At 41.3% G+C, this 18,941-nt stretch overlaps 2 protein-coding genes across 9 annotated transcripts in view; one reads left to right on the top strand and one right to left on the bottom strand.

Moving 5' to 3' along the window:
• Position 1: 1 nt before the first annotated feature.
• slc25a16 (solute carrier family 25 member 16) overlaps positions 2-18,941 on the bottom strand; it is a 59,262-nt gene continuing 40,322 nt past the window's right edge. The window contains exons 1-11 of one of the 6 annotated variants that reach the window (XM_046069963.1): positions 10,030-10,530; positions 9,833-9,913; positions 9,382-9,506; positions 6,739-6,831; positions 6,507-6,640; positions 6,239-6,302; positions 5,771-5,892; positions 5,579-5,645; positions 5,320-5,482; positions 5,115-5,183; positions 2-3,490 (exon numbers count right to left, since the gene is read on the bottom strand). In XM_046069963.1, the coding sequence (XP_045925919.1) occupies positions 3,334-3,490; positions 5,115-5,183; positions 5,320-5,482; positions 5,579-5,645; positions 5,771-5,892; positions 6,239-6,302; positions 6,507-6,640; positions 6,739-6,831; positions 9,382-9,475 (963 nt within the window). In that variant the 5' untranslated portion in view covers positions 9,476-9,506; positions 9,833-9,913; positions 10,030-10,530 and the 3' untranslated portion in view covers positions 2-3,333. Of the gene's footprint in view, positions 3,491-5,114; positions 5,184-5,319; positions 5,483-5,578; positions 5,646-5,770; positions 5,893-6,238; positions 6,303-6,506; positions 6,641-6,738; positions 6,832-9,381; positions 9,507-9,737; positions 9,992-10,029; positions 10,531-18,941 lie in introns of those variants that run through there. The other 5 variants (XM_046069960.1, XM_046069962.1, XM_046069961.1 and 2 more) reach the window with 5 other exon arrangements.
• tet1 (tet methylcytosine dioxygenase 1) overlaps positions 10,099-18,941 on the top strand; it is a 33,740-nt gene continuing 24,897 nt past the window's right edge. For 2 of the 3 annotated variants that reach the window (XM_046069955.1, XM_046069957.1), the window contains exons 1-2: positions 10,099-11,013; positions 11,375-13,694. In XM_046069955.1, coding sequence (XP_045925911.1) covers positions 11,547-13,694 — 2,148 coding nt within the window. In that variant the 5' untranslated portion in view covers positions 10,099-11,013; positions 11,375-11,546. The remainder of the gene's footprint in view (positions 11,014-11,374; positions 13,695-18,941) is intronic. The other variant, XM_046069956.1, reaches the window with a different exon arrangement.

Here is an 18,941-nt window from a genome sequence, read left to right on the forward strand (position 1 = left end):
AGAGAATGACAGGGTTTTTTATTTGGGCAGTCTAACTGTATTTAACTGATGATGTGGAAATGAAACACACCCACAAGGAACATGTGAGCATACACATCTTTTACACATCACATTTACCAGTCAAATTATTATGTGACATCAGACAACAACAGGTAGTGTTTTCCAGCATCAGTGAAATAAATGCAAATGCATCACAGTATGCATCACGTTTTTTTTTTTTCAGATGAAACTGTAAAATCAACTTTAATAGGGGATCTGTATGTGAAGCACAAAGTTCTCGCTCAGTTAAAAAGAAAAGGCTGTACCGGTCTGACAGAAAGGGACAAGGTCATTCATGAGTTCACACTGACAGACAAAAAAAACAACACAGGTGCTGTTTTAAGGTGACATGTAATGTAATTCACACTGCCTATGAAAAGCAAGGCAGGCAAAGCTGAACATGTACATAAAACTGAACAACAAAAAAAGGCATTTTCATAACATACAAACTAAATCTTCTTTCAGTCACAGCTAACATAACCTGATAAAGTAGTACATCATACTATTACATAGCTTACATTTACATAAATATCTGAATAGTCCTTTTCATACATAATTATCTGTTGCAATCAGCAGCAGGAACAGAGATGAGCTGTTCTTCAATGATTGATAGGAGACTTTCTTGAACTAAAAACAGAGAAAGAGCAGGTATTTGAAAGCAAACACGGAAATCAACAGAGCTGGAAATGAAAGCTTCTGTACAGAGCAGTACTGTAGATGAATGAGTGGCACCATAAAAAGCAGATATGTTGATGAAAACAATTTTGCTTGCCAAATGGTGGCTTCCACTTATCACCAGTGCGATCGTGTCACTATGATCTTAAGCCCAGGCAGGCACCGTCAGATACTTTATTATTGTTACATACACTTGGCAAGTCTGTTATTTACTCACACTTGGGAGAATTATATGTTCATGTCAAATAATGTATATGATTTTTAGACTTTTGTTCAACAACACCTTCACGCACGAGGCATCGAGGTGTTTGGAGCAGCCAGGCGATTTCCAATTATTAGACGAAGGTAAGTCGCAGCTGAACAGACGTACTGAAATTTACACTCTGGTTTCAATGTTGTGTGTGTTAACGGTTTCAAATGTGCCAGCTGCATCAAAATGTACATGTCTACAGTTTTCAATGCTGCATATCTTTTTTCATTGTACATCCGAGGTGCACTCCCAATCAGAACTCTTGCAAAGTCTTTTTGCACTGGTTGATGAGTGGCAGCCTTCCAAATAAGGAGCAGCTAAGAGGTGACCTTTATGACACCCCACTTCCTCTACAGTGAATAGCTTTCAAAGTGTTCAGTTGTCTCGTAATTTATATTTCAATATTCTAAGGCAGTAGTTTCCAGCCTGGGGGTCTGGACCCCACTAATGGTTCACATGATGAATCGGAGCGGTCACAATATAATTAAAGAGCAACAACACAGAGTTTACCTTCACAACCGCTGACTGCAGGATAGAGGATATGAAGACGTCATAGATTTTTTGCAGAACATACATAATTACTGGACTGTCTCTGGGAAAAGGAATTAATTGGGATACAAAAGAAGAACAAAAACATTGTGTTCTGCTGCACAATTTATGTTTCTGTGTTTGAACTTTTCTTTTGGGGGGGAATTTGGGGCAGTTTTACCTCTGTAGTCGTCCAAATGGGACAATCTGAGAAGTTTAGAGGGGACAAACAAATTGTGATGAGTGGTCATATGTAGACACCGCTTCACTTTAAAGGGTCACAACAATCTTAAGCATCTGCTCTTTTCATTTCCTCCAATTCACACATAGGGATCTAAAAGCTGAGGCATCAACTGAAGTGTGTGGAGAAACTAATATAACACATTAATCACTCTGGTGGGGTAAGACATCGAATGCAGAGGAAGGCAAGAGGCTGAAAACTAACCATGCTTGTACAACTAACTGATGAGGCTCATGCAAACGTCTGTGGTGCACTACAGCTCGAATTAAACACTTTCATTCAGTAATTTATGTTCAGCCTACCTGGGACAATACATCCAAACAGCCTGGATTGAACTGGGTTAAAAACACTGCATATATTATAATCACCAATTTGCAAACTGGAAAAAAAATCATAAAGATCCTAATCTGACTTGTGATTCATAAGAGACATATGCTCTGATGGTAAACAATGCAATATATATTCAATGCTGCCACCCAGTGGCAACAGGTCGCTAAATCAATAAATAAATGAAGAAAAAAGTTACAGTGCAAATTTCTCCTGAGTTCCTTCAGGTAAACGTATCCCTCCAGACATGTCAGAACTACATCCCTATTTTGTCACAAAGCTGACATCTTAAACAACTTGAAGTACCTTTCTGATCACAGCTGAGCATGGGTGTACATAATTCAGTATCATCAAGGCTACAGACTAAACATCTGAGTGCACATTAACCCTACGACACAACTAAGATTTTTCAGCAATTGAAATTACAGACAGTAACTGTTCTATTCAAGGTTTGGCAATAAAATGTGAAGTTACTTCAACTGAAATCATGCTCCACCCAGGTCACAACATCTTTAAAAATAAAAATAAAAACCTGCAGGTGAACTGTGTTGTACTGATTTTAAACTGATAAAGGCAAAGAGACACAAAAAGCAATTTCTCCTAAAGATACTGCAACCCAAAGCTGCACTATACATTTAAAACTAAGCCCTGAATAAACAAACATTATAAACCTTCATATTATTTTGAAGAAATCTGTTATCTATATTATAGTTATATATTATTATATTACTGAGTTGTAGAGAAACTACTAATTTGATCATTTTAGGCTGGTGTCCATCTTCAGTGAGAGTGTGTGGACATCTGTATTTGCTGTGTGAATGAGGGGGCTTCTACACAATCAGAGGGTTGTTATGGTGTTGCCAACAACATTTTTAAAGAGCGTATCATTGCCCCGAGCCATCCAACCAAGACGCCGCTGCCCTGCAGCATCCATGGAGACGCTGATGAGGGAGTTGCTCAAATTCAAGCCACATGTCGTGAGTAAATCCTCTCTGAAGAGGTGGCGAGTCACAAAAGCAGGAAGTAAGAGGCAATGAGATAGGACAAACATGGAACGCCTTACTGTCAGATGTTAAGGTTTCCCTTTTCAGCTTTAACTGACCACCGTGGTGCCTTCAGTGAGCTCAAGGAAAAGGCAGTTCCCAAATGGAAGAGTTTAAGACGTAGCAAGTGAGTCTCAGATGACTCTACAAAGGAAGCATTGAGGTCGTTCTGCTTAATGACTCGGAGCGTACCGGCTCAGGTGCAGACTTGGAAGGTATAACAACGACGACTAGTTCAGGTGGAGAAACTGCTTCATGAACTCATAGGTGGTAAAGGCCACGGCCTGGGAGGGGACACAGCGGATGTAGTTCAGAGAAAGGCCTCGGTACAATCCTTTCTTGATCCCATACTCCTTATACACATAGGTCAGTGTCTTGCTCAGTGATCTGTTCGGGTGCAAGACAAGAAATTATACACTTTTTAGAATGATAGAAAACAAACATAGAAACCTTCTGTTGTTGTTTTTTTTACATTTATTATTTTTCCTTTTTTTGAGATTTTATTATTATTATTACAGACACGATAAATCCTTGTTCGTTGCTGAGGTCCATCTGTGCTATGGGAAACTAATCCCCCTTGATGAACAGCAGCCATATTAACACAAACATACTTGTCTTGGGTAGGAGACAAATGACTTTGTATGGCACCAATGTATTGGTGGACTGGATCTTGAAAAAGCATTCTTAAAAAATCTTAAATAACAAGGGAGAGCAGATAATGCAAGAACAATGTGCAGTGTTTGGACTGCCAAACTTGTACAGGTATGAACGGTATGTTGCTGTTGCAGCTGCTATTCTGCTCCTTAAAGTTTTGGGCTTTAACATTTAATCTAATGTAAACAGCTGCCCCAGCCTCTGGAATTTTCTCTGCAGTTGTAAGCACGCACTTCATCAAACTCTGCTTACAAAACCAAATGTGGAACTATTTTAAGAGGGAACTCCTCAATTAATGTCCAAAACAGTTGCATTCAAACTTTCAGAGCTCCTCGTGCTTTTTCTAATTTAAAAAAACACTACAGAAAGAGCATCATCATCATCAGTAGAACATTATTTATCAAGGACGCCATATTATAGAGCGTGCTGAAGCTACGGTAAACGGGTTCATTTTCTAAACAACTCCCCCAATTAGTGCTACGCTAATGACTTCTTCAGAACATGCATGAGTACCAATTCATTCTGTAGCTAGATGAGCATTTAACCTATTACTTCTATGAAGTGGTGAAGTTAATCAGCACTGGGCTGTGTGAGCAGTTTTGAACTCTATCATTACCCTCAGTATCACAGCACACCCTTACAAATATTTCTCCTTCATTTCACCCATAAGATTACAATTTCACTGCAAAACTCCCAAATCAAATCAGACCACATGGAGCAACAATTGTTTTCTCGTCGCTCTGAGCTAGGGCTGGGCAATAAAACAATAATGATAATTATCGCAATATAATTTTCCTCAATAACAAATATTCGATATATCGCCATTAATTTGAATAACAAATTATCACTTATTTTTTCTATTAAAATATATATTTTGTTGAGGAAAAAGGGACTGAAAAAAGATTTACGGATCATATTTGTTGGAAGAAGATGTTATCATAATTTTTTTGAATGTTCTACCTCAGATTTATGAAGTGATCAACCGTTTGGAATCAAGTGTTTGTCACATTCTGACAAGTTTAACGACGCAATTAACCATGTGGTTTCTTAAGTTTTCATTCAGACGCAAAAATCAGCCTTTAAACTTGAAAGAAATAATGATTTGACATATATCAATATCAAATGATAAGAAATGTTTTTATAGTAATAACATTTTTGGCCATTTCGCCCAGCTCTACTTTGAGCATTAAAACACATGATAACAGCATTCTTCCATGATACTAGGAACCTAGCGGCAAAAAAAATTAGTCGAACCATTATCATATGCAAGTACAATGCACACGCTGACAGGTATAATGTACAGCAGTACATCATGGTATAACATAATATGGAAAGTAGGAACATTGGTGATACTTACACACATTTCTCAGAGTCAGGAAGCACAGATCCTAACTGCATTCTTCTCCTAGCCACATCCAAGGGATACCTAGTGAGAAGATGCAACAACCATCTAAAACTCGGTGTAATCAATAACAAACTCCAGCCAGTCCGCATGTTGTGTCATCATCATTAATGTAAACCTTGAGCTTGAAGTTTGCTGGCTGCCTGCGTACAGCACTTACGATATTGTCTGAGCGATGGCGCCGGCAATCCCTCCGCAGAGCAGGTTAACGCGGGTTTTCAGAATGAGGACATCAGGGTTGTCCGAGGAGGGGCGTCCCAGCAGCTCTGGGAAATGTTTCAAGCCGAGGCTCTTCAGGGTGCCAAACGTGAAAAATGAGAAACCTGGAAGATAAAAGTGGGTGGGAGGCAAAGAGTCAAACTAATGCAACACAAAGAACACCATATATGCGAAAACACGTGTAAAATAATCTAAATCACCTGCATAAGGGGCCATTCCAATAAGTGTTGGAGTTAGTCCCCTATAGAAGCCCAGGACGCCCCCTTCCTTTACAAAAAAGAAAAACAGGTCTGATTGTAAGAGGTAGATACAGTATGCATCATTAACAACAACAAACAAAATTTTAATTTTTAATGAAAGGATGCAATGTTTGTTTGACACTAGCACACTACCTTAAGGTAGATGGTGTGGAAGGCATTGGCAATTCCAGTGTAGCGATGCTCTCCCGTCACCTGAAAGGCCAGTCTGGCTCGGATCACATCTAGAGGGTAGGTGAATATCACCGCAGTCATCCCTGACAACACAGAAACAAAAGAACAACCGTGGCAGAAACACACAGCTCATGACTCTCTCCCACTGTCTTTATGTTTATTCAAATTTCCGACCACTTCAATACAATTTTTAAAGATTTAATAACACACAATAACAAGGCTTACGAAGACACTTACTTGCATTGTGGTGATACAGTATTTGTCACATTATGAGAATGTTTGTACTGAAGTGACAGATGTAAATACAGTCTATGATTCAAGAGGAACAAAAGGCACTAAATGCTCTACCAATAAGCACAATGTCTATGCCAGTGCAGTACATCCAACTGGCACTCAGTTCAAGTCTTATAAGTGAGAAAGATAACTTACCTGCCATAGATCCTGCCATGAGGCGGTGGATGTGTCCAGAGATCCCAATCTGTTTACTTAGCAGCTGTGAAGGGAATATCATCAGCATCAGCAGGGAGGAAACAAATGTCAACAGTTTCACCAATAAAAACATTACACAGGTCATAAAATGCACTGTATTTCACCCATAAAACATAAACAGATATCACATTTCCCTAAACAACCTCTAAACTCATCCAGTTTTTATGCCCTTTGAAAATGTAATTCCACAATAAAGTACATACTGCACCTTTTTATAATTGTCAAAGGCCATGAACTGGATAGCTCCATAAGGAAATATCCTGACCATCATGGCCCCATTGCCCTTATAGAGGCCAAGGAAGCCCTCTTTCTTTGGCACAGCTTTGAGAGTGGATAACACTCCTGCAAAGAAAGAGCACAAGATTCACTCATGTGGCACAAATGTGTGAAAAAGTGAAAACACTTACTCGCTTTTCATGTTTAAGCTGCTGATGTTTCACCTAGATGTTTGTAATGGGGGTTCTGGGCTTGAAGAAGAATCTTGATTCTGTCCAGAGGAGCGATGGTGGTCTTGGCACAGCATCCTGCTACACCTGAACAAAAACAGAGAAATTTTTCATGTTACTACAGCAGAATGATTGGTCATGTATTTTATTTATCTTGAGTGAATCTGGCAATGAAACAACATTTATAAATAGTATCAAGAGAAAAAGATCTGAGGCACAAGTGCCATTGCAGGTAGAGCAAGACACAGCTCTGTGTTGATGTTTATTGGCTGTGGCAAGGGTTCATGGCATGGCGTGTGACCTGTCAGCAGCAGCCTCCTTGAGATGATACAATGGAAGGTCCATTTGAAACTATCCGAGACACAGCTGAATTAATTATTTATTCTTGTATCTTGGCTGGAGCTGACAATGAAACAAGACCGTCTTAGATATTATGCCACCGTTAAATTACAAGAGTAGCGTTAATTGTTGTGGCGTCATACAAGTGTCTTTAAGTTGCAAGCAGTCAGAGACAAGTGCAACGTGTGTTTCTGTGATACGAGACGTGTACGTAGTACATGTGTAATTGAATTGAATAGATTGGCCACCTTGTCACCGATATCCGATTCTGCTATGTGAGTCTGGCTGATATCTGATACCTGTATCGGATCTGTGCATCCCTAGTAAAAAACTATGATTTCATGAATCTTGCAAATTTTATCATTTCTGTCAGTCACATGTAGGCTATGCTATTGTGCTAAAGGTAGCACAGAATGCTTTAAGGGTAATGTTAAAGGAATAAAGTATGTGAATAATGATTAATTTAGTACCCGTATTCTCCAATCAAACAGTATTGGATTGCCCTGTTGTTGGTATGTTTTACAGTGTTGATGAGTATGTGACTGACTGTTATTTTTTCTTTTTCTTGGTGTGTCAGGTGTCTTTATTGTTCTTTGAAGGGAAATTCTATTTTTGCCTCCACGGGGAGGTCAGAGATCAGTGTCAGCAGAGGAATTGTATCTCCAGAGCTGGGGCTGGAGCCAATCCCAGCTGACATTGGGCGAGAGTACACCCAGGTAATCAGTTCATCACAGGGCGGACACATAGAGACAAACAACCATACACACTCACAATCACACATAAGGGCAATTTAGAGTCACCAATTAAGCTACCTGCATGTCACAGTGGGAGGAAGCGGGAGCACCCCGAGAGAACCCATGCAGACAGGGGGAGAACATGCAAACTCCACACAGAAAGTCCTGGGACGACTGAGGGAACCCAAGACCTTCTTGCTGTGAGTATATAATATAACAAATGTTCAATAAATGTTAGATTTAATTAATTTAAAACAAAAACAAATCAGCACTTAATTTTTCTATTAAGATATTTATTTTGTTGAGGAAAAGGGACTGAAAAAAGATTTGAGTCAATTTTACTCATGTGAATTTATTGAAAGAAGAGTTCTACCTCAGATTCATGCTCTGACCATAAATAGTTTAAAACCACAATTAACCATCTGGTTTGTTCAACTTTAGCTCAGGAGCAAAAATCTACCTTTAAACTTGAAAGAAATAATCATTTGACATTTATAGTGATAATTATCGATATTGAATGATATGAAATGTTTTATTGTTACAACCTTTTTGGACATATTGCCCAGCCCTACTGACAACCGAGAAGAGGTGAAGACTAGAAAAGAGCACAGATGAATTAAGAAGGACAAGAAGATGTTTCCTTCTATCGCCTTTAAGTTGCATCAATTTCAGATGAAATGTGAACTCCTATATTTAATTAGTATAGACAATCAAAGGGACTAATTGCAACTGACCAACTTATAGTTTAATAGCGGATTACTTTAGTATGTCCTACACCCCTATATATAGTATACATAAACTTATATTATTTATGAATAATTTTGCTGGCAAATGCCCATGGTCAACGTATGTCTCGTTATTGAAGTGTTCCATATGGTATGAGGCACTGAAAGTAAAAACAAAATCTAGAAATGGAATCTTTATCGTTCTTTTAACAAAAGGTATAAGCTATAAAGGTTTTGATGAACTTATATTAGGGGTCGACCGATATGGGTTTTTCAGTGGCAGATGTCAATATTTAGAGAGCAGGGCTGCCGCTGACCAATCTACAATGGCAATATCAAAATAAAGAAAAGTCATCTAAAATTTCATTATTCCATGCAGGGTACAGTCTAATATACACGGTTGTCTTAGCCAGGAACGTGTTGTTTTAGCACATAACAATACAATACATAATATATATGTAACACTACACAGTAATGGTTTTAGATTCAGTTTACTGTAATTTAGAATGGGCGCAACGTGTTCACATTTAGAAAAAGATGATAGTGACTGAGGACATTTGGGCTCGAATCTAACTTTCTCCCAAAACTCACAAAGGGGGAGAGCGCTAACATCGGTCCACAGCAGCCTGCAGATGTGTCTGCAGACATTTCTTGTTTATCTACCTCATGACTGCAATATTGGCTGATGATCTCAAAATACAAGATATCGTGGACCCACTAAAAGAGATGCAGTGTTCCAGCCGCAAAGGCTTGAACCTGTGTCTTAGTGCCAAATTCTACTTAAAATCATCGCAGATCTGACACTGATGATACAAACTGTTGTGTCAGATGGATCTTACCTCCAGCTACAAAGGAGCGGAGCCAGAAGTAGTCCCTCTTAGCAGGTGTGCTGCTTATGGCAGGAGGTGTGGAGATCGCAGCCTCCGATGTCATCCTTCTTGCTCAGGAACCTGCAACATCCATGCTGTACAATATGGGAAAGACACTGTAAATGCACATGGTTTAACACATAATATATCACTCATCATCCTTGCAAATCTATGAGCAAACCACACTGTCCGGTTTTATTGAATTAAGTCAAGTGCAAGTTTGATGAGTCATGATTTGCACTGGGTCATAAGTGTTGAAGACAGTAACGTTAGTCTTTATGCTAGATCAGAGACAACACCACTATTTGTTAAATGCGGATACTCACAAGATAATCAAAGCTGTGAGAGGCGCAAAAGCAGCAAAGTGTAACGTTAAATATTTTCAACAAATCGGTTTTTCTTCCTCCTCTCGTTCCCTTACTTCCTCGGGACAGTCCTGGCTCTTAAAAGGTAGAGATACCATGGACACCGGTTGGTATCGCACTGCCTCGGTCGTCGTTCACTGTTTAAAAAAAAAAAAGACTTATGAATGAATCAGAGGCACTTTAGAGATTCAAGCAACCACATTCATGTCCTTCGTCCGTAGACGACTGACAGTAGACGAAAACAGTCGCATACCAATGACGCTGAATGACGTTGGCCGAGGGGACGGGGAAGTATGGGAGGGGTAGTTTTCAGCTTTTCATTGCAATGTCATATGTTATTGTCAAATTTATGACAAAGTAGGTCGCTGTTGAGGTTACTTTTACATTAATAACGTTAATGTTATAAATTAACCACAACACTGCGGTTTTTTATTAATTTAAATCCATTATTTCAAAAAGCTAACTTTCTAGCTAACATTAACGTACAATAAACGATTAAGTGTCCATATCAACTGGCGTTATTTTGGCGATCCGTTATGATGATTATTTTTAGCACGCTCCGCCGTCCTCTTGCTAAAGCACACAGTGCTAGGGAGCGACTCCGGTCCAGGTTTTCGTGTCCACTCTTCCCTCCAGTTCCGACGACGAGTTTTTGGCCAGCGGAGAGTAGGTTGCGTCTGGTGGAGGGAGAGTGAGCGGGGCTGCCCTCAATGGACTGACAGAAGAGGGATTTACATTTTAACGGGTGTCGTGCTCCGCAAAGAGTACACGGTGCACGCGGAAACCCGACTATTCCGCTCGATGTATGTTGAAGTGGGTGCTTGTGCCATGTCCATGTGTCATCGTCGTGAGAGGATCGAACTTGCCAGCAGTCTGTATCTGCCGAAGAGGGAAACCAATACAAGGTCTCGCTGTCTCGCTGGAGCGGAGTATTATTAGCGGTTCAGACAGTGCAACTGTCTCTCTCTGGTATGTAAAGCATTTCTGCCGTAAAACGTGTAAATAAAACCTCGCGGGCTACAAAACCACCCATAGCTACACGGCGCTTTAAAATGACAGAGGTCAAGTGCAAAAATAATAATAAACAGAGACATCGAAGGCGTTTTTACACGGTAATAACTCCCTCTTCCGCCAGTCAGAAAGACGAAAACAGGATCCGACCTCCGGCCAGAGCCCACTCCTCAACATGCCTGCCCTTTTAACTATTAAAGCTGTGTTAGCCGCTCAGGAAGCTATAGTAAGCTATTTGTTTTTTGTGTAATACTTACGATTTTGTGATATATTTATTCAATCTCTTCTGTTATTTTTAGGTGCATTGAATTGTCTGTATTGACGTCAACCCTACAGCACTTGCTTGCCCGAGTAGATATTTCAGGCGGGGCAAAAGTGTCATTTCCAGCAGACAAAGTAAAGAAAAACTGTTTAGACTTATGTTAGCTTCATGGCTATTTGTATCATTTTGTCAGTTATCAAATTGTACCTGGTGTTTTTGAGTGTGTTTGTTCTATGCTAAAAGTATGTCATTATTACACTGAAAATACATTTAAAGACTATTTTTATATTTAGATTTTTTCACCCTGTTTACTCTGTCTTTATAGGTCATGCACTGCAATTACGCACTAATGACAGCATCATAATTTACAATCCAAGAATAAAACACAGGAAGAGGAAGATTTTTAAAAGAAAAAAAAATAGTGTGCTGAGCAAAAGATAAACATTCACTGGCTCCCATGCTGGCTGCCAGAAGTCCTCCACTCCACACCCTCAGCCATGCCTGCTACTACCAAACCCGCCAGGAGACAGACACCTGCTCAGAGGAAAAATAGCCAGAAAGTGAGCACCAAGAGGCAAACCTGTAACTCAAATAAACCCAGAGGAAGAGCCACAGAGAGGCCCCAGAAAACACCTGCAGAACCCAAAAGGTCAACAACCAGGGCCCAGGCGCAGTCAGGCCGAAGCCCACGCGGGAGAGGGGTTAGCGGGCCTGCTGGTCAGGGCCCTGGGAGGTCCCCTGGCAGAGTTAACGCTGCCATAAATGAAACAGGATCTGCAAGGCTTAGACGGCCAAGCAATCCGCCTGACCACTGTGGCGAGTTACAAGACCCCCTAGGGCGAAGGAAGTCCCTGCGGGGCACAGGGGTGTCTGTTACTCCCTGCCAACCCCCTAAACCTTTCAGACGAGGGAGAAACAGCAGGGGGAGCGCGGGGAGAGGAGCAGCAACTCGGCAAGGAAACACAAGAAGCCAGCCGGAGAGCAGCAGCATCAACGACTCAACTCCTGACGAGGAAAATGAGAAACTGGACAGCAGTGAAGCTGAGGAAATCCTCCCAGTTTCTCTGAAAATTGATTTTGAAGTTCCTGCGAGTATCAAAGAGCAGGGTCTGGGAATCAGCAATGCTAAAGAGGACAGCCCTCTTAAAGCAGATTCCCCACCGTGTAACGACACACTGGAGGACTGTGTGCAGTGCAGCTGTGACAGTGCTACAACACAACAAGACAAAAAGACTGTCAGCTGTAACAGTGAAGGTGACCTAAGGTGTGTGATTGGGGCCCATGTGTGTGATGATGTTGATGATGGACAGCTTAAACTCTGCAGTGACAGAAGTAAAGATAGCCCCTCTGAGCCCTCTGCGCTAACGTGTATCGGCTCACCAGGGGCGCAGGGCAGCAGCGAGGAAAATGACAGTCCATCTATCCTCGGAAATAAGCATGACCGTCTTGCAAGTGACATCAAGCAAGAAGACGAGCATGGTACCACGTTGGACTTGATCGAGAATAGGGCAGATGAACGAGTGATAGTTGTCGCTGAGAGAACAGAGAAGATAAATCATGAGATGAGAGAGAGTTTAGAGGCGGTGAAAGAAGTCGAGAGACAAAGTGAGACAGTGGAGGAGATTGTTGAGAGGCTGGCTGATTGTGAGGGTGGGGAAAAAGAAAAGGAGAACGATGTTTTCATCAGGCCTACTGACTCCCACCCCGGCACTCCAGCCACTCAACATCCAGACCCACCTCACTCTATCAATGGACTGACTGCACAGTCACAATCACTTGTAAGTGTGCTAGCGTTCTCCAACACAGCTACCTCAAATACCACCAAAGCCCCCTCCACCTCCGAGTCACCTGAGCTAGAGGTTCTGATCCAGGGTAAGACAGACATGCAACCTACCATAATTCATGGTGCTAAACCTCAATTCCCACGGTCCTCAGCTGTTGTTGAAAGTGCCCTGATGTTGCAGACTGCTCTAGTGAAAAGAAATACGCCGGTTATTGTCCATAGTGACTCCCTCAAACCTCGGAGCTTAGGGGGTTCAAGCCAGGGGGAACCACACCAACTGCAAAGCCTGGATATCCCTTCTCCTCAAAGACAAGCTTGCACACCAGCAGAGACGCAGACCAAAGATAGTGAAACCAATCAAGAGCCATTGGAGCGCCACAACCAGAAAGAGACGTCTTCGCTGTCATTGTTGCTAGTTCCTCAGTTGAACACAGATCCAGCTGAGTGTGAACTGAACTTCAGCAAAGATGGTGTTCTTGTAGCAATGTCAGGGCCGGACTCAGTGCCAAAGATCTCGACCTCTTCTCTCGACAGTAGCTCCACCTTGTCCTGCAGCTCGGAAAGCACTCGCTCCTCTTTTTCTTTTGACACGGAATCAGAGGCAGGGTATGGAGAGCCCAGCCCCTCCGCTCTAGCTGAGGGGGCTTTCTTGCCCTCCTGGACCACTCGCAAACTACAGAAGAAGGAGAGGAAGAAGCGGAGCAGGTGTGGGGCCTGCGAGCCATGCCTGAGGAACGTCAGCTGTGGTCAGTGCAGTTGCTGCCTCAACCGCAGGACTGGCCACCAGATATGTAAGCTGAGGAAGTGCGTGGAACTGAAGAGGAGAAGACCTTCATCTCCACTCACTCTCGCTGCTGCACAGGTGAGGCTTAAATTACACTGCATGAGTGCTTTTTAATTACATTTAATAGCAACACATAACAGCGGTTTTATTGCTGTCAAGTCTTCAGTTCATTCCCACAAGGAGGTAAATTTAGACAAGGATTTGAGTGGGAATTTACTAGAGCTTCTTTTTGCATCTACAAACAGCTGATCTGAAGCAAGTGAAAAAAGAGCTGTTGTTACTGTCTGACAGCATTGCTTTTGATCTCCGAAGTTTCCCAGCCGCCCACTGGAAGCAGCAGTGATCGGGAGTTGAATGAGCGAGACAGTTGACAGAAGGTTTCACTTTCGCATTGTGATTTTTCGCAGTTGGTTTCCACAGATGCTGTACACTTCGTGGCATCTTCCTGTTAAATGTTGGGGAATGTGTTGAGTGATAAAAGGGGAAGTGCGCGTGTGACTTAAGTATTGATGATTCCCTGTGTTAGAGGGGAAGGCACTGCCCCATGACCAGCAGCAGCTCAGCAAGTTGTTGGAGTATGTGTCTGTTTTTGTGTGTGTGTGTGTGTGTGTGTGTGTGCCATCCATGGTGCAAGCAAGAGAATGAGCTACTTCATGAGTTGCACATGGCGACTGTGTGTATGTGAATGTTTGTGTGCAAATGGGTATAGGTATGTAATTAAAGCCAATTTGAGCCGGATGTTTTTTGCACAGTGGCACTGGATGGCGTTGTAAATGCATATTTTTGAACCCAGTAAGACAATGAACACTCACGAGTTTGGTTAAGAAAAGAATTTTTTTTCAGTCCATTTTAAAGCAGCCATAATCAATATTTTTCTATCAAATGCCAATGTGAAAACAGTGTGAAAGGGGTCACCTTAGGGATAAACCTAAAAAATCTGCAGCTCTTCTTGTCTGTCCGGCCAGCAACTTGGTTCCCTCTCATTGCCCTCATACTGTCATTTTCAGCCACAGCAGGTCAACGTTTTTGAGAATACTCTGTCTAGGGACAGGCTCTAGAAAACATTTATTTAAGTTTCAACCAGATTTGAATCACATATTTTAAATATTTATTTTTATTTATGTGCATTTTGAGCTACGTATCACATATTTTTTCTATATATGAAGTTACACCGTAAATATATTGTTTCATGATCATGTTGTGGGCCTATGATGCATGATGCATGATGTGATTATATATACTTTCTCATAAATACATATACTGTCTTACCTCTCTTATCAACCACATTTCCAGTCAAAGCAGGCAGCGGTTTTTAGCAAACAAGCTTTGATAAACCAACAGTATAATATCTACCCAGCACCAAGTAGCAGACTAACAAATTTAGCCACTAGCTAGTGAAGAAAATCCATCATCTAGTATCCTAATGACCCAAATATTTTCTCAGGAGTTGGTCGCGACCAAAACAGAGCCAAAAGGACAGTATTGGTTCGAGTGTCCAGAAACACTAGTCCAATGGCATTATAATGTTGCTCTATGTATGCAATATGTGTAAAAAGATAAAAAGCAAAGCATTTGCAATTATGATGCTTTATCTGCAACATACTTTTATGTATGCACAGAAAGCTAACTGGCATATTCTCAGTCATTTTGGTGGGAATAAGAGTTCCTTACAGCAGCTGGCTACTAGAGCAGCATAGCCATATACATAGTTTAGTGGTGTCCATGTGGCTGGGAGAGGGCTCTGTGTGAACAACTGTGACTGATGGTCCATGTGGCCATGGGGACTTGTGTGTGCAAGCGTGCATGAGTTGCAGCAGTGTCAGTAGCAGATTAGAGCTGATTATATAACACCTGCAGTATAAGTAGTGACGACCTTTGTGCACTATTTCTTAGTATAAGACAGGGTGAGGAGGGAAAGATTGGGCCAGGCAGAGATTTACAAACACATTATTTGGAATACTTTGAAATGTCGGTCAGTGTGTTTGTGTGTGTTTGGCTCAAAGATAGATTTACTGCGTATGTGGTTGTGACTTTTGACATGACATAGTATACATGTTTATGTAGTGCATGCAAGCTGGTGCTGTTAAAAGGACAGACACTGAAGGAAAAATGACACTGTTGCAGATATAGGAAAACGAAACAGGTAACTCAAGCGGAAGAGGTACAGTTTAGTGTTTTTTTCGGCAACAGTGAAAAACATACACAAATGGTGAAGCAGGCAGTCCAGCAAGCAAAATAAATCCACAGTCCAGAAACCAAAAGAAAAGAAATAATCCAGGCAGGGAAGGCAGGCAAGAAACAAAACAAAATCCACATTAATCCACATACAGGCACGGAAGACAGGCGGTGATGAAGGGAGACAAAGGGAACAGACTTAAAAACACAAGAGAGGTGGAGATCACAAGGGATAGGTGAAACTAATCAGGGCAGGTGAAACAATAACCCGGGCGGTAAAGACAAGAGTAGGAAGTGAAGTGACCAGAAACGAGAGGAGAGGAAAACACAGAAGTAAAACAGGTAACGAAGAATAAATGACAATGTGACAAAACAACACAAAGAATGTGAAAACAGAGACAGGAAGGAGTAAACATAGACACAAGAGAAAGGATTAACAAAACAAAACAGAAAATACCCAAACCCAAAACAATTTATCTACATGTCAGCAAGATGTAAATACTATGTTTTTATGTGGTCGTGTGTTTAGCATTTCTTACAGTCGGGCACAGACCAGCCCTGTGACAGAGACTTAACAAGGAATACTTGCAATCAAAAGTCCCCTCATGTAACTGATGCTGAGGCCACATCACGTGTAGGGCTACAGCTATCGATTATTTTAGTAATCGAGTATTCTACAGATTATTCCATCGATTCATCGAGTAATCTGATAAGAATTACATTTGCTTGGCGCCCCATGTTTCGGGTCGTAGACTGGAAACTTACTCAGATACTGTAGCATTGCCGTTGTGCTGCTGTGGTAGGCTACAGTGCTTTGCGAAAGTATTCGGCCCCCTTGAACTTTTCGACCTTTTGCCACATTTCAGGCTTCAAACATAAAGATATAAAAATGTAATTTTTTGTGAAGAATCAACAACAAGTGGGACACAATCATGAAGTGGAACGAAATTTATTGGATATTTCAAACCTTTTTAACAAATAAAAAACTGAAAAATTGGGCGTGCAAAATTATTCAGCCCCTTTACTTTCAGTGCAGCAAACTCTCTCCAGAAGTTCAGATCTACGAAGACCCGGCCGTCCCTCTAAACTTTCAGCTCATACAAGGAGAAGACTGATCAGAGATGCAGCCAAGAGGCCCATGATCACTCTGGATGAACTGCAGAGATCTACAGCTGAGGTGGGAGACTCTGTCCATAGGACAACAATCAGTCATATACTGCACAAATATGGCCTTTATGGAAGAGTGGCAAGAAGAAAGCCATTTCTTAAAGAGATCCATAAAACGTCTCGTTTAAAGTTTGCCACAAGCCACCTATTTCAGGGACGGCCGGGTCTTCGTAGATTTACAGTGGTCTGATACTCCTTCCATTTCAATATTATCGCTTGCACAGTGCTCCTTGGGCTGTTTAAAGCTTGGGAAATCTCTTTGTATCCAAATCCGGCTTTAAACTTCTCCAACAGTATCTCGGACATGCCTGGTGTGTTCCTTGTTCTTCATGATGCTCTCTACGCTTTAAACGGACCTCTGAGACTATCAGAGCAGGTGCATTTATACGGAGACTTGATTTCACACAGGTGGATTCTATTTATCATCATTAGTCATTTAGGTCAACATTGGATCATTCAGAGATCCTCAGTGAACTTCTGGAGAGTTTGCTGCACTGAAAGTAAAGGGGCTGAATAATTTTGCACACCCAATTTTTCAGTTTTTTATTTGTTAAAAAGGTTTGAAATATCCAATAAATTTCGTTCCACTTCATGATTGTGTCCCACTTGTTGTTGATTCTTCACAAAAAATTACAGTTTTATATCTTTATGTTTGAAGCCTGCAATGTGGCAAAAGGTCAAAGTTCAAGGGGGCCGAATACTTTCGCAAGGCACTGTAGTTCTGTTTTACAGTAGACACACTATACAAAGTTGTTTTCTTTTAGCTTGAAATACAGCCATTAAGTTACGTTGTCTTCACATTTCCACAGCGTAAGTACGTTGTGAGACAGCAATTGTCGTCCGTGCGAAACGGTGCACTCTGTGTATATAGTTAAGACTTAAACGATACGTCGATGCAAAGAATTTGAGTTGCTCAAATCGTTTCAGCCCTAATCACGTGCATGTTTACAGGCACACTGGGAACTGATCAAACTCCATGTATCCCAGAATTTAAGGATGCGTGGTTGGGTGAGAGGGGAAACAAGTATGGATATATATACACACGGTTAACGAGCTGGGAGGAGACACACAGGTGAGGGACATGAGGCCAACGAGACACAGGCAGGCAGAGAGCAGGAGGGAAACACAGAGACTAGCAGGAAGGCAGATTACTGAAGGGGGAAAATACAAAGCACGTTACTTACTTAGCAAGTTATTCAACATCAGGAGTAATATAAATAAACTAATACAAGCAGACAGAGAGAACATAAATAGACAAACAGACAGAACTCAAGCATGATGGTACAGAAACTAATACATGAGACTGGAACAGAACTGAAATCAGGAAAATACCAAAACACCACTAAACACCAGCTGACAGATAATAACCAGACAATAACATCAGTTAGAGGACGCACACTAAAGGTAGCAAGCAACCTAAAACTAAGTCTAAACTAACAGCACAGCAAAAGGGATTCTAACTAATAAGACAGGGTGGCTAAGGGAAACAAGATAACAGAACAACACAGACCACGAAGACTGGATACAAGACCACAGACTACATAACAGATACTTAACTGATAAATTAATAAACTCAGAGCTAAACGGAACAGATGACAGGACTAACATGCAGACACAAAACCAAACCCTCAGAATCAAAACCCAAAAACACAACACTCAGGACAGGATCGTGACACAGGACCCTTAATTCAGACCAAATTGTGTTATTAATAGCAGATGGACAGATGGAAAGCGAGAACCTTGCAAGTTTTCCCTCTTGTATCCGGCAGCCCAAAAGTTTTGGCCTGAAAATAGACATCACATTGGTTTGATTCTATGCTGAGATAGAGTCTGCACCAGGTGCTAACATTGTCAGGACAGCTGTCACCATGGTGAGCTGTAGGTCAAAACCCCAAATCCATCCTTAACTGAAGTCTAGATGCAGAAGAGGTGAAGCAAGGTTACCTCTTGCCTTGTATTTAAATGAATAACAAAACCACACTG

Source organism: Micropterus dolomieu, linkage group LG15 (genome assembly GCF_021292245.1).
Source record: "Micropterus dolomieu isolate WLL.071019.BEF.003 ecotype Adirondacks linkage group LG15, ASM2129224v1, whole genome shotgun sequence".
Taxonomy (NCBI): domain Eukaryota; kingdom Metazoa; phylum Chordata; class Actinopteri; order Centrarchiformes; family Centrarchidae; genus Micropterus; species Micropterus dolomieu.